The 10,675-nt window shown below is 50.0% G+C and overlaps 1 protein-coding gene across 1 annotated transcript in view; it reads left to right on the top strand.

Annotated features, from left to right (window-relative positions):
* The window catches only part of CCND2 (cyclin D2), a 31,116-nt gene that overhangs the window by 7,054 nt on the left and 13,387 nt on the right, over window positions 1–10,675 (top strand). Inside the window, exon 4 of the mRNA XM_077759171.1 lies at window positions 8,285–8,459. Coding sequence (XP_077615297.1) covers window positions 8,285–8,459 — 175 coding nt within the window. The remainder of the gene's footprint in view (window positions 1–8,284; window positions 8,460–10,675) is intronic.

Raw genomic sequence — 10,675 nt, 5'->3', positions numbered from 1 at the left:
GGAGTATCCAGAGGGTTCAGCCCAAGTTTGCTGAGAGTTGTTGAAATTTAGAGGTGGGACTCTAGGTTAACTTTTTTCAATGTCTTGTTACATGTTATTTGTAAGTATGTACAGATGGATCACACAATATGCAATAGTGTATATACTCTGTGTTCTCAGTCAAAAGGTCAGGCTTTGCTACTTATCACTGGATGACCTTGGACAGGCTCCCTAACCTCTCTGAACCTCAGCTTCTTCGTCTGCAAAACACGCCTGTTGATACATGATCTTACAGCCTTTTCAAGGTGGTTGGGAAAACAAAAATCAGAAAGAGACAATATGCAAAGAGCTACTTTAGGAACCAAGGAATGTGCAAGATAGTGTGTTGTACTCTTGGTGAAAATGCCACCACCAAGAGTCTCCATTTTTAACTGTTTCAACTGCCTTAATTAATCCAGTTTGGCAGGACCCCTTGCCCTCCGCCTTCCCTGGCTTGAATGTAGGGTTCCCAGCCACTCACATTTGATTCTAGGGCATAGATTTTTGTCTCCTCGGTTTTCTGTAGTCCTGCCCTTCCAGATCCAGACCGTGCTCATGGCCGTGCTAATGTATCCTGTGCCCCTTTATGAGAGAGTAAGCTGTCCTTCCTGCAGCCCTGAGGGGGGCATTCTTCATAACCCCCATGGATACCTTGCTGCCTTTTAGATACTAGCCATTCTTTTGCTTCCTAGCTTCTCTTGCTGTCTGGCCTGGGGCCCTAGAGGTCAATCCCTCATTGACTTGTCATTTTGTCTCCCAGGCCCGGCTGTCCCTTCTTCTCCATTGTCATGATTCACTGTGGGGGAGGGGTCAACCAGTCCTTTTTTTCTCTGGCCCTAGGACAGCCAACCCCCTGACCCCAAGCTCCCCCATTGCCCAGCTGTTAGCCAGAGTTCTGCTTTGACCTTGTCTCTTGACTGACAGATCTTTTGGGGTCCATCCATTCCTCCATTCTGATCTCTGATTGGGGTAGGGATGGTAGGTGGAATTACCCAGGCATAGGCAGATCCCCAGATTCTGTAAAGGCCCATTCTCTAAAATTAAGGGCCCCATCCCCCACTTCTGGCCTTCTTGCCCAGATCCTTGGGGTGGCTGCCAACTTTGGGGCCAGAATAAGGAGTTGGAACTCGGGCACTGAGGACAGAGGTCCGAGAGTGGCACAGGAAGTCACGAAGACTGCCCTCTGGGGGGAGCCATGAACCAGCTCTGGGCAGGGGGTAAGGAAAGATAGAGGGAATAACTCTAACCAGATGGAAACCACAAGCCAAGTACTAAGCCTTAGGTGTGGGCTGGTCAGAGCAGCGGGGGCTTCTCAGAAGTTTCCTGAGTCGGGAGGATGGATCTGTCTCACAAGGCTTTTCTTTCTTGATCTGTGCCTGAGTCTGTAGGAGAGACCAAGTGACATAGAATCCTCACTATGTGCAGTTTTATACCAGTTGGCCTGACAGTATAAAAGCCCAGATCTGCTTTTCTTGGAGGAAACACCTTCCAGTTTGAGGAGATTCCTCATTTGGGGGCCAGGGTGTGACAGATGGTTGAGTGCCTAGGATTGCCCGGCAAGTAGCAGGCACAGGTAACTGAGAACCAAAGGTAGGTGACCCCGAGAAGGTCCAGGCTGCTCCTGGCACCTCTTGCCTCTCTTCTTGCCCCCCAGTCCTGAATATTCTGCCTTGAAGCTTAAGGGGTACCTGTAGCCAGGGTCTTGCAGGCTTACAGTGGGTCTGGAGGAGATGGTAGCCTCGAGGCTGTGTGGCTAGTTTATGGGATAAGTTGGTTGTGAAAGAGCTGGCAGTAGTTCCTCAGTCTGTGTAGGGAGTGCATGTGTGTGTGTGAAAGGGGAAGAGAGAGCAGAGAGAGGCCTTGGGAAGGGGAGCGAAGCTGCAGTGTTCCTTATGGGCTAGAGGGTAAGATGGTGGCGAGGCAGAGAGATGCCCCCCTCCCCCCTTGCCTCCCTCCCCCTCTTGTCCCCTCCCTACTCAGCTCAAAATGGCTTCTGGCAGGAGAGACTGCCTCCACCTTCATGGTGTTCCTCTCTGGGCCAGTCATGGTCAGTGAAGGCATTGGAGGGAGAAGGAGACCTTCATAACTAACAGCCCCTGGCATTCTCTTTCCTGGAGCTTTTCATCCTGGGGAAGCAGGACTGAGCCTTAGTATCTCCCAGGTTGTAGGTCTGATGGTGGAGTCCCCCACGTCTGCAAATGATGAAAGAAGGACCATTTAAGATGACTCAGGATCCCACTCTGGCACTAGAAGATTCTTAATGCATGATCTCACACTCAACAGATGATTCCAGTTAGTCTAGAAAAGCCAATGGTATTGAGTTTGAACTTGGTGTGGGGGTGAGTGGAGGTGCTTAACCTCCCTACCCATGCATGGTACCCTACAACTCCCTCTGTTTGCCTCAGGCCCCACCCCAAGATGCTTTGCTTATTAGCTCTTTGCAGCATGCACTTGAGTAGCCCCACCCAAGGCTCCCCACCCCAAAGCCCAAGCCTTGGAGCCCCAGTGACGATGATAACCGTTGTGTTTCCAGTCTTCCTTGGCTTTACCTAAAGGTGTTTCATGACCTTCTATCATGAGGTAGAATGATAGCAGGAGCCCAGAGAGGGTAGGTGGGTTGGCCGCTTATCCCAAAAAGGAGGTTTGTCCTGGCCGGTCGCCAGGTGGGAAGAATTTGAGCCACCTTCCTGTCTCTGCTGCCCCCACAGCTGACAGGGTGTGGAGTTGAGGGGAAGTGGTGTGTTCAACCGGTAGTGTCAGTTCTTCTGCACTTGCCCCCCGTGGGGACTGGCAGTGTGACAGGGTTATCTCACTTCCCTTCTGGCTGGAAAATGAATGAGGAGCAGGCTGCTTGCTCTTCTCCAGCCATCTCCTCTCTTCCTCTCGCCACCTAGGCCTTTGGAGTTATATTAGCATTCGACATCACCATGGTCCTTCCCCATTAGGACAGGGTGTGCTGAACCTATTCCAGGGGTGGTAGGTGAGGTGTGTGCTGCGGACACCAACTGCTGGCCAATGAGCATCTGGGATCCTGGCTTTTTTACCTTCCACCTTGCTTCAGGTTGGAGGAAGGGGGAGATGGGGGAAATGGGTAACTGGGGCTTCCTTGTTGGTCTTCAGCCTGAGACCGAGTATCTCCCGCCCCCTAGTGGTGATCAGAAGCAAGGCAGTCGCTCTTCTACTTCAAGGCCTCCACAGCGTAGCCAAAACAGTCTGTGCTAAACTTACATGCAGGCCATCTAATCTGTGGTTTTAGATCTGTGTGCTCACAACTCTTTCTTCAGTGAAATTTTACCAAGACCCGCAGATACCAAGTTGATGAATATGGAGCCCTCTCTGCCCTTGCCCAGGTTAAGGAGCCCAGTGGGACCCCCAGGGTGCCTCTGGTGGTCTTGGAAGTTAAGTACAGGGCACACAGCTCACTGGTGCCATGGCTAGAATGTAGCTCTCTGACTCCTGAGCCAGGGCTTGCTTTGGGGGGGCTTTCCTTCCACTTCTGATAGGAAAATCACCCTGTGTTCCTTAGTGGGATATGGGAGGCGTGGCCTTGAGGACCTATTCACATTCTGGTAAGTTATAAAGAGTACTGGGACCACAGTCTAGAGGTCCTGACCTTAACCCTAGGCCCAGCTCTGGACATTAGACAAGTCATTTAACCTCTCAAGCATTCATTGGTTCACTTGTAAAAGGAAGTGTTTTGAAACAGATGAGTTTTACAGTTTTATTAATACCTCACCACTACTGTTGCATGGATGAGTAAGCAACCAGTAGAGGTGGGGTTCCCCCAAGGTGTGCCTCTTGCTTTCACCCCTCCCCTCCCTGGGGGAGGGGGACGTCATGTTAGAGGCTTCCGGTATGTGGGCATTGCTCCTTGGCTCTGGTCAAACTGCCGCTGAGTAGATATGGGGCACACTGGGGAGCACTTGGCCAGCTTCTATCTTCGTTCATCATATGGGGGCCTCAGTTTCTTCCTCTCCTGGCAAACCAGCATGAGGCTTTGGGGATGCGATGAGGTCATTTCTGGGACACACAGCACAAGTGACAGAGGAAGGATTCTCCAGGTGGCACAGAGCCCCCCTTCTTGGTGGTCTTGGCGCGGTTGGCCTGCTGTCCACATCCGCCTGTCGCCCAGGGTGCTGGACACCTTTCTCCTCATCCCTGCCAATGCTAAACAGAATGTCCAACAGTCAGAATTCCACTTCACAGTCCCATTGGAGGTTCCTGTGGTCAGAATGGTAGTGGTGATGACACTGATTGCTTACCATGAGCCAAGCACGATGCTTTTATAAACCATGGATTATTTTAGTTCAGTCCTCAGAACAACCCTTTGAGGTGGGTATCATTCTCCTAATTTGCTAGTGAGAAAATGGGGGCTCAGAGAGCTCAGGTAACTTGCCCATCTTCACATGGCTGGTGGGTGGTAGGTCATCGGCCTCCACATTCTCCATCTTCCAGTTCTTGCAGCTGCTTGATCCAAATCCTTCCCATGCCGTCAGAGACTGTTCTCCTAAGTGTCTTCATGCTCCAGTCCCCTTGAGCATCCCCTTTCTTTGAGAAGCTTTTTTTAAATAAGTTACCCATGTAGTATGTACTTAGCCATTTAGAAGGCAACGTGGTATATTATATTACTATGCTTTTCAACTGGGGGCAGGGGGTTAATCCATGCTGCCTGGAATGGGGAGGAACACTTTGTGATAGCTTTGTCGGAATGGATCACTGATCAATGAATTGCCTCTCACTCTGCTGCAGAGGAAGGCGGGCGGCGGGGGGTGGGGGGGTTAGGCTCAGGACATTACCTCTTACCTTTTCGGGTGGGCAACTGAGGGTAGAGAGAGACTCTCACCCCTGAATATGCCTTCTGCACCAAGATACAGCCTGTTGGTAGTTTTGACCAAGAGATGTAGAGATTTCTAAGAGATTTTTACTTGGTATTTTCTTTTTGCTAAAATAGAATAATGTTAAGAAAAAGTATTACAGAATTGCTTAACATCACTTCCTTCGAATAGTGGGAAAGTTTACAAATGTTTGCTGTGAATCCTTTGACTTCAACCACACCGTATATGTATATGTACTTTTTATTTAGATGTTTCTGGGAGGTTGTACTCTTGGTCACAGCATGCATCCATGATGTTTGATTTTGTCTGCCCAGCCCCCTGCCCGAGTGGATATGGTGAACACTTTTCAAGCCAAAGTTGGAGGTTTCCAGGAGAGGCTGAATGGGCTGGGTGAAACTTTCCATAGTTGAGTGTGGAGGTTAGCTAACTAGAGCTAGTATGAGGACATAACCCTTTAGATGTTTTATTCTGGTGTTTCTTCCCTCTGCTGTTTCCCCTACCAGCAGAGAGGGGGTGTCCCTGAGCCTGGTCCTGGGGCAGCCCCTGATGCCATGCGGAACTAGCCCTGGTTTCTGTGGAGAGATATGCCTCGTGACTCTTGGCTGATGGAAGCTATGCTCTGTTCTATTGATTCTTGCTTGTTCTTTTCTCGGGGGTGGTTCTTCTAGATCCTTAAGGAAGAGCCAAGTAGAGCTGGAAGGCACCTGGCAGATGAGCCAGCCTACTGTCCCCCAAATTTTTGACCTAAGCTGTGAGGAAAGAAAATACATTTTATAACACAACTCAGGATGTACATAATAAACGTACATCAGACCGATACAAAAATTTCTCAAGAGGGTATTTACTCTTACTACATGATTACTTCCTGATACTTTCTATCCTGTTCTGTTCCGTTAAACAGCAACAAAAACAAGCCACAAATGGGGTTCATGACCCAACAATGAGCCGAAACTGGAAGTCAAAAAACACTGATCTAACCCCAGCCTTTATTAGACAAATGGAATGCCAGGGGCTGGAGGAGGAAGTAACTCACCCAAGGTCCCACAGTCTGGATCTGGTTTTTAGTTGTAATGTCACCTCCTTTTGACTTACCCCAGAGGAGAGCTGGGTAGGTGCTCAGGGATCTAGAGGGAGACCCTGGTTTACCACTGTGGCTGGCCCAGTTTCAGGCCGCTCTTCTCTTGCCGCGGGAGCACTCCCCAGTCTGAGCTGCTGAGAGGTAGCTATGTTCTTATCCTGGGTGCTCCCCAGTTCCGGGAGGCAGGGGCCCCATATCCCTAGGAGGATGCCCTTGAGCATTTTTCTAGCAAAACAAGAAGGGAGGTACAGTCCTTCTGGTAACCTTAGCACCTGCTGGACCGTAGGACCACACTGTAAACACCCCCTGGCTTCCAGAAGTTAATTAGTTTGCTAAAATTGGGAGTCAGTTTTGCGTGCAGCAGGGCAACCAAAGACAGGCATGTATGAGGTGTGCTTCCTGATCTGAGGGCTGGGACACAGGAAAGGGAGGGCCAGGGACATGCTCCTGACCTTCCCTGCCAGATGCTCCCACCCAGGGCCTTTGTGGGCCCAAGGCCATGGGCTGGCTGCCTCCTCTGTATTATGAATGTCACAGGGGGAAGCTAACGAGGTTATTGGGCAGAGAAACACTCCTGTGAGCCCATGTGGAAGAGACCTACAGCAGAGCAGGAGGCAGGGAGGCCAACTTTGGCACCATCCGTGGGGCTAGAGCAGGAACTGAACAGGCTAGTGGACAGCAGGCTTTGGGCAGAACGCTGTAATCTACGTCCCTCAAGAAGCAGAAATGGTGAGCGAGCTAGAGGAAGAAAGCCAAGGGGAAAGACAGACTGACAGGCAGCCAGGCTCGCTCTGTTCATGGGAATCTGCCAAGATGGGAGGTGTGTGTGTGGCTCAGTGCTCCAGCAGTGTTTCTGAGAACACCACCAACTCGATGCTGGACAATGGGGTCACCTATAAAAATGCTTTTATGGAATATGCTGTTGTAATCGGGCATTTACTGGAAAGGGGAAAATATTAGGTTGAACTTTTCTTATATCCCAACTTAATGTTTATGCTGTAATTAGAAGTGTGACCCGTGGCCCCTTTCTGTCCCTCTGTCCCACCCCCCCTCCTTGCACTACTACATATAGTAAACTCTCTGGATTGATGCAGACCCAGAGGTAGCACACTGTGGAGGGGTTGCTCTACTCCAGGACTGACTACAGTGAGTAATGGAAGAAACCTCTTTCACATAGCAACATAAGGCACAGGAATGGGCAGTTTAAGGTCTCAGAAGTCTGCCCTTTTACACCCACAACATTAGGCAATCGTGCGCACCTTATGTGGTGGATGTGTGGATTAGTTGGGACATAACCCGGAAGGGACTGTACACGTGGATAGTTAGCAGTTAGTAGCAGCAACAACAGGAATAAGAGGCACGGGTGTCCTTATCTCCCCCTGAGGGCTGAGCAGTGGCTGATCTCAGTCCCCCAGACTGAGAACCTGTGGGAGCACTCGAAGGAAATGGAGGAGGTGTTTGGTCTCCCACGCTGAGCCGTCACAGGAGCCTCCCCTCTGTTTGCTTGTGGAGAAATGGAAGTGGATGAGGGTTTGAGCTCCTCGAATTGATCTTCCTGTTGTTCGTCTCTTTAGCAAACCACTCTTTCTCCAGCAAGAAAATGTGATCTTTGGGCCCAAGAGCCATAATATGTAAACCAAGTCATCCCTCTGATGCAGTGGTTAATATTGGGTGCCTGCTTTTTCTCCGAATGTTCTGAGGGCCCTTGGCACTGGGTTAGAAGTTGGGGATTGTGTAAAACTTGGCCCTCATCACCCATCTCTGCATTACTGCCTCTCTCACTTCCTTTTTCCCTTTTTTCAAATAAAATCATCTGTTGTTTTGTTATGGGCCACATTAATCCCTGTTGACTATCCACAGAATATGGCAAGATCACATCAGGATTATTGTTCATAAAGTTTTACCTGCTTATACTTTCCCCGCATTTCAATGTCTTGATCACCTGGTCTGTCTCACTTACGGCACACGAGTTCCCTGTCTGGACTTATCTCAGACCTCCCTGCTCTGTTCCTTCCATGACCCCCAGAGGAGACTGTGTCTCACTCACTTTCCTGCCCCTTGCACCATGCTAAGCCCTCACAGGACTGTGGACTGAGGGACTGGAGGACCTGAGTCCTCTGAGGCTCCACTGTGTGCTCAGATAGGCTCTCTACCTTCCCTGCCTTGGTCTCCCCATTTTAGCTCTGGACCCGTGACAGTGATGGCAAATAAATAAAGGGTGTCTTGTGAAGGAAGACTCAGGAGACGATGTGTCTGTAGCGTAAGGGGTCACCTGTGCAGCTGACCTGTCACCATCCTATTTCTGACTGTCTTCAGGCTGGGGAGCCCCTGGATCCAGATTGTTCCGGTGCCTTGACCTTCTGCCTCTTGTCCTCACAGACTTTAAGTTCGCCATGTATCCGCCATCGATGATTGCAACTGGAAGTGTGGGAGCCGCCATCTGTGGGCTCCAGCAGGATGAGGAAGTGAGCTCGCTCACTGGTGACGCCCTGGTAGATCTGCTGGCCAAGATCACCAACACGGATGTGGTAGGTGGACGCCGTCTTCTTGGTTAAAGCCAGCTATCTCTTTCCTCAGCTCAGGGNTTGGTTTGATGATGATGATTTTGTGGGGTTTTTTTTTTTTTTTTTTTTTGGTGGTGGAGGTTTCTGTTTTCCAAGATCAACATCCAAGGTAGTACACGATTTATTAGAGGAGGTTTCCTCTTAAGGTTTTGAAATCCTTTGTGCCACAAAATAGAGAAAAGAACCTACCAAGCAGATACAAGGTGGGATGAGGGCTGTTTACTAATTTTTCTTAATGGTGTGGGCTTCCCCGTGGGTCTGAATTGTTGCTTCATTTCCATTTATGTACATGTCCTCAGGCTGCCTCTCCCCCACAGCGTCATGCTCTCTTACACCCACTAAGGCGGAGATGCAGCGTGGAGAGGGGACTAGAGCCTGACTGCTGCACGGGGGCGGGGGCGGTGGGGATCTAAGAGGTGCCCCACCTCGAGATTGGTGTCTGGCCTTGACCCACCTCTCAACCCCACCCCCCTCTCACTTCCCTTTTATTTAATGTGGTAATGGATTAAAAACGACTTCTAAAAGAGTAAAGAGCCATCGTAATTCAAAGAACTATTATTAGCTATAGATTTTTCCATCCGTGTGCCCCGCGGACTGCCCAGAGGCTGCAGTTCTGCTTGCCCGAATTTGAACCTCTTTAGAAGAAAGGTCTTGAGAGACCAGGGTCAAGTGAGGCTCTGATTCAGCTGGGAGGAAATTGCAGTCCTTAGAAGGTCCGAGCCGGGGTGGTTCTGAGAGGTCAGCAAGGCAGTTCCTGCATCTTCCAGTGGGGGCTTTTTCCGTGGGAGGTGCGGAGGGCCGAGGGAAGCAGCTGGGCAAGGAGGAGGGCACTGGCAGAGCCGGGGCTGGAACCGGGAACTCCGCGTCCCCGCCTGGGAACTTTGCACTCTACCCTTGTAGCTCCCGAAGCTTTGTTTGAGAAAGGCCTCTGCTCCAAACCAACTCAGAGAGGCCTGTCGGCTCAGAGGCCCTCGAGAGTCAACATGAAGAGGCTTCATGACGCCCCCTCTGGATGCTCCGGGGAGATTCAGAATGCCGGCTGGGGGAGTGTGTTGAATTAAGAGACAGTGTGGTTTGGGGGCCCGTGGCTGATGCCCCTTTGGGGATGCTGAGCAGAAGGTGGAAGCTCAGAGAGCATGAGGCTGCAGCTTGCTGGCTTTCTTACCTACCCATCTGTATTTTGCTTTGGCCTTTATCACCATCTCGAGGAAGTAGTGCAGGGAGGTGTTAAAGGGCCTCATGGAACCCAGGGGCCTATTCTGAAGCAATTCTTAGGCTTTTAAAATTCTAGGTCCAAAACAGAGGCTTTTAAAAACATGGTTTACAAAATGTAGATTGAAAAGACCCCCTCCAGTGCAGCCTCGTGTGCAGAATGCTTTTCTAATCCTCCAGAGGCAAATCTTGGACAGGACCTAACATTATAGAAATGATAAGCTTCCTTCCTTTTCTGAATATCTCATTAAGGCTGCCTTACAAAAAAGGAGTCCCGAGCAGCAAGCGGGTTAAGACAAGCCCTTCCTTGACCCCCAGAGACAGAAGTGTCAGTGACAACAGTTTGACCCCCAGACACTGTAACCTCTTTCAGATATTTATAGACCTGCTCTAATTGGCCAGTTGCCCCACCGGTCCTCCAGCTTCTGCACACGTCCCTTTGTCACCCCTTACTGGTTTCAGATGGACAGAGGTCACTCCTGAGGTGCCACTGAGTCTCTCCGGCTGCTTTTCAAGACCGCAAACCAGTTTCTCATGGTAAACTGGAGAAAGTGCTTGCCCCTTTCAGATACTATGTAGCCAGGCCATCCAAGTTAGCTGTCAGACTGGGTTAAATGGATACAAACCCGCTTGGAGGTCTCTTAGAAATCCCAGCGATTGCACTGGAGGTGCAGGCACATGCCACATTCTTACCAGTGGGCCCTCGGTTAAATATTTTAATATTAAAACCCAAGGATCGGGGCTCCTGGGTGGCTTCGTTGGTTAAGCTTCCGACTTTGGCTGATGTCATGATCTCACAGCTCCTGAGTTCAAGCCCTGCATCAGGGTCTCTGCTGTCAGCACAGAGCTGGCTTTGGATCCTCTGCCCCTCACCCACTAGCACTCTCTCTTTCCCTCTCTCTCTCAAAAATAAAATTAAACTTAAATAATAATAATAGATAAAATAAAAATTAAAAACAAAATAACCA

This window comes from Crocuta crocuta, unplaced genomic scaffold (genome assembly GCF_008692635.1).
Source record: "Crocuta crocuta isolate KB4526 unplaced genomic scaffold, BGI_CrCroc_1.0 scaffold72, whole genome shotgun sequence".
NCBI lineage: Eukaryota > Metazoa > Chordata > Mammalia > Carnivora > Hyaenidae > Crocuta > Crocuta crocuta.
This window is presented reverse-complemented; position numbering and strand designations above follow the sequence as displayed.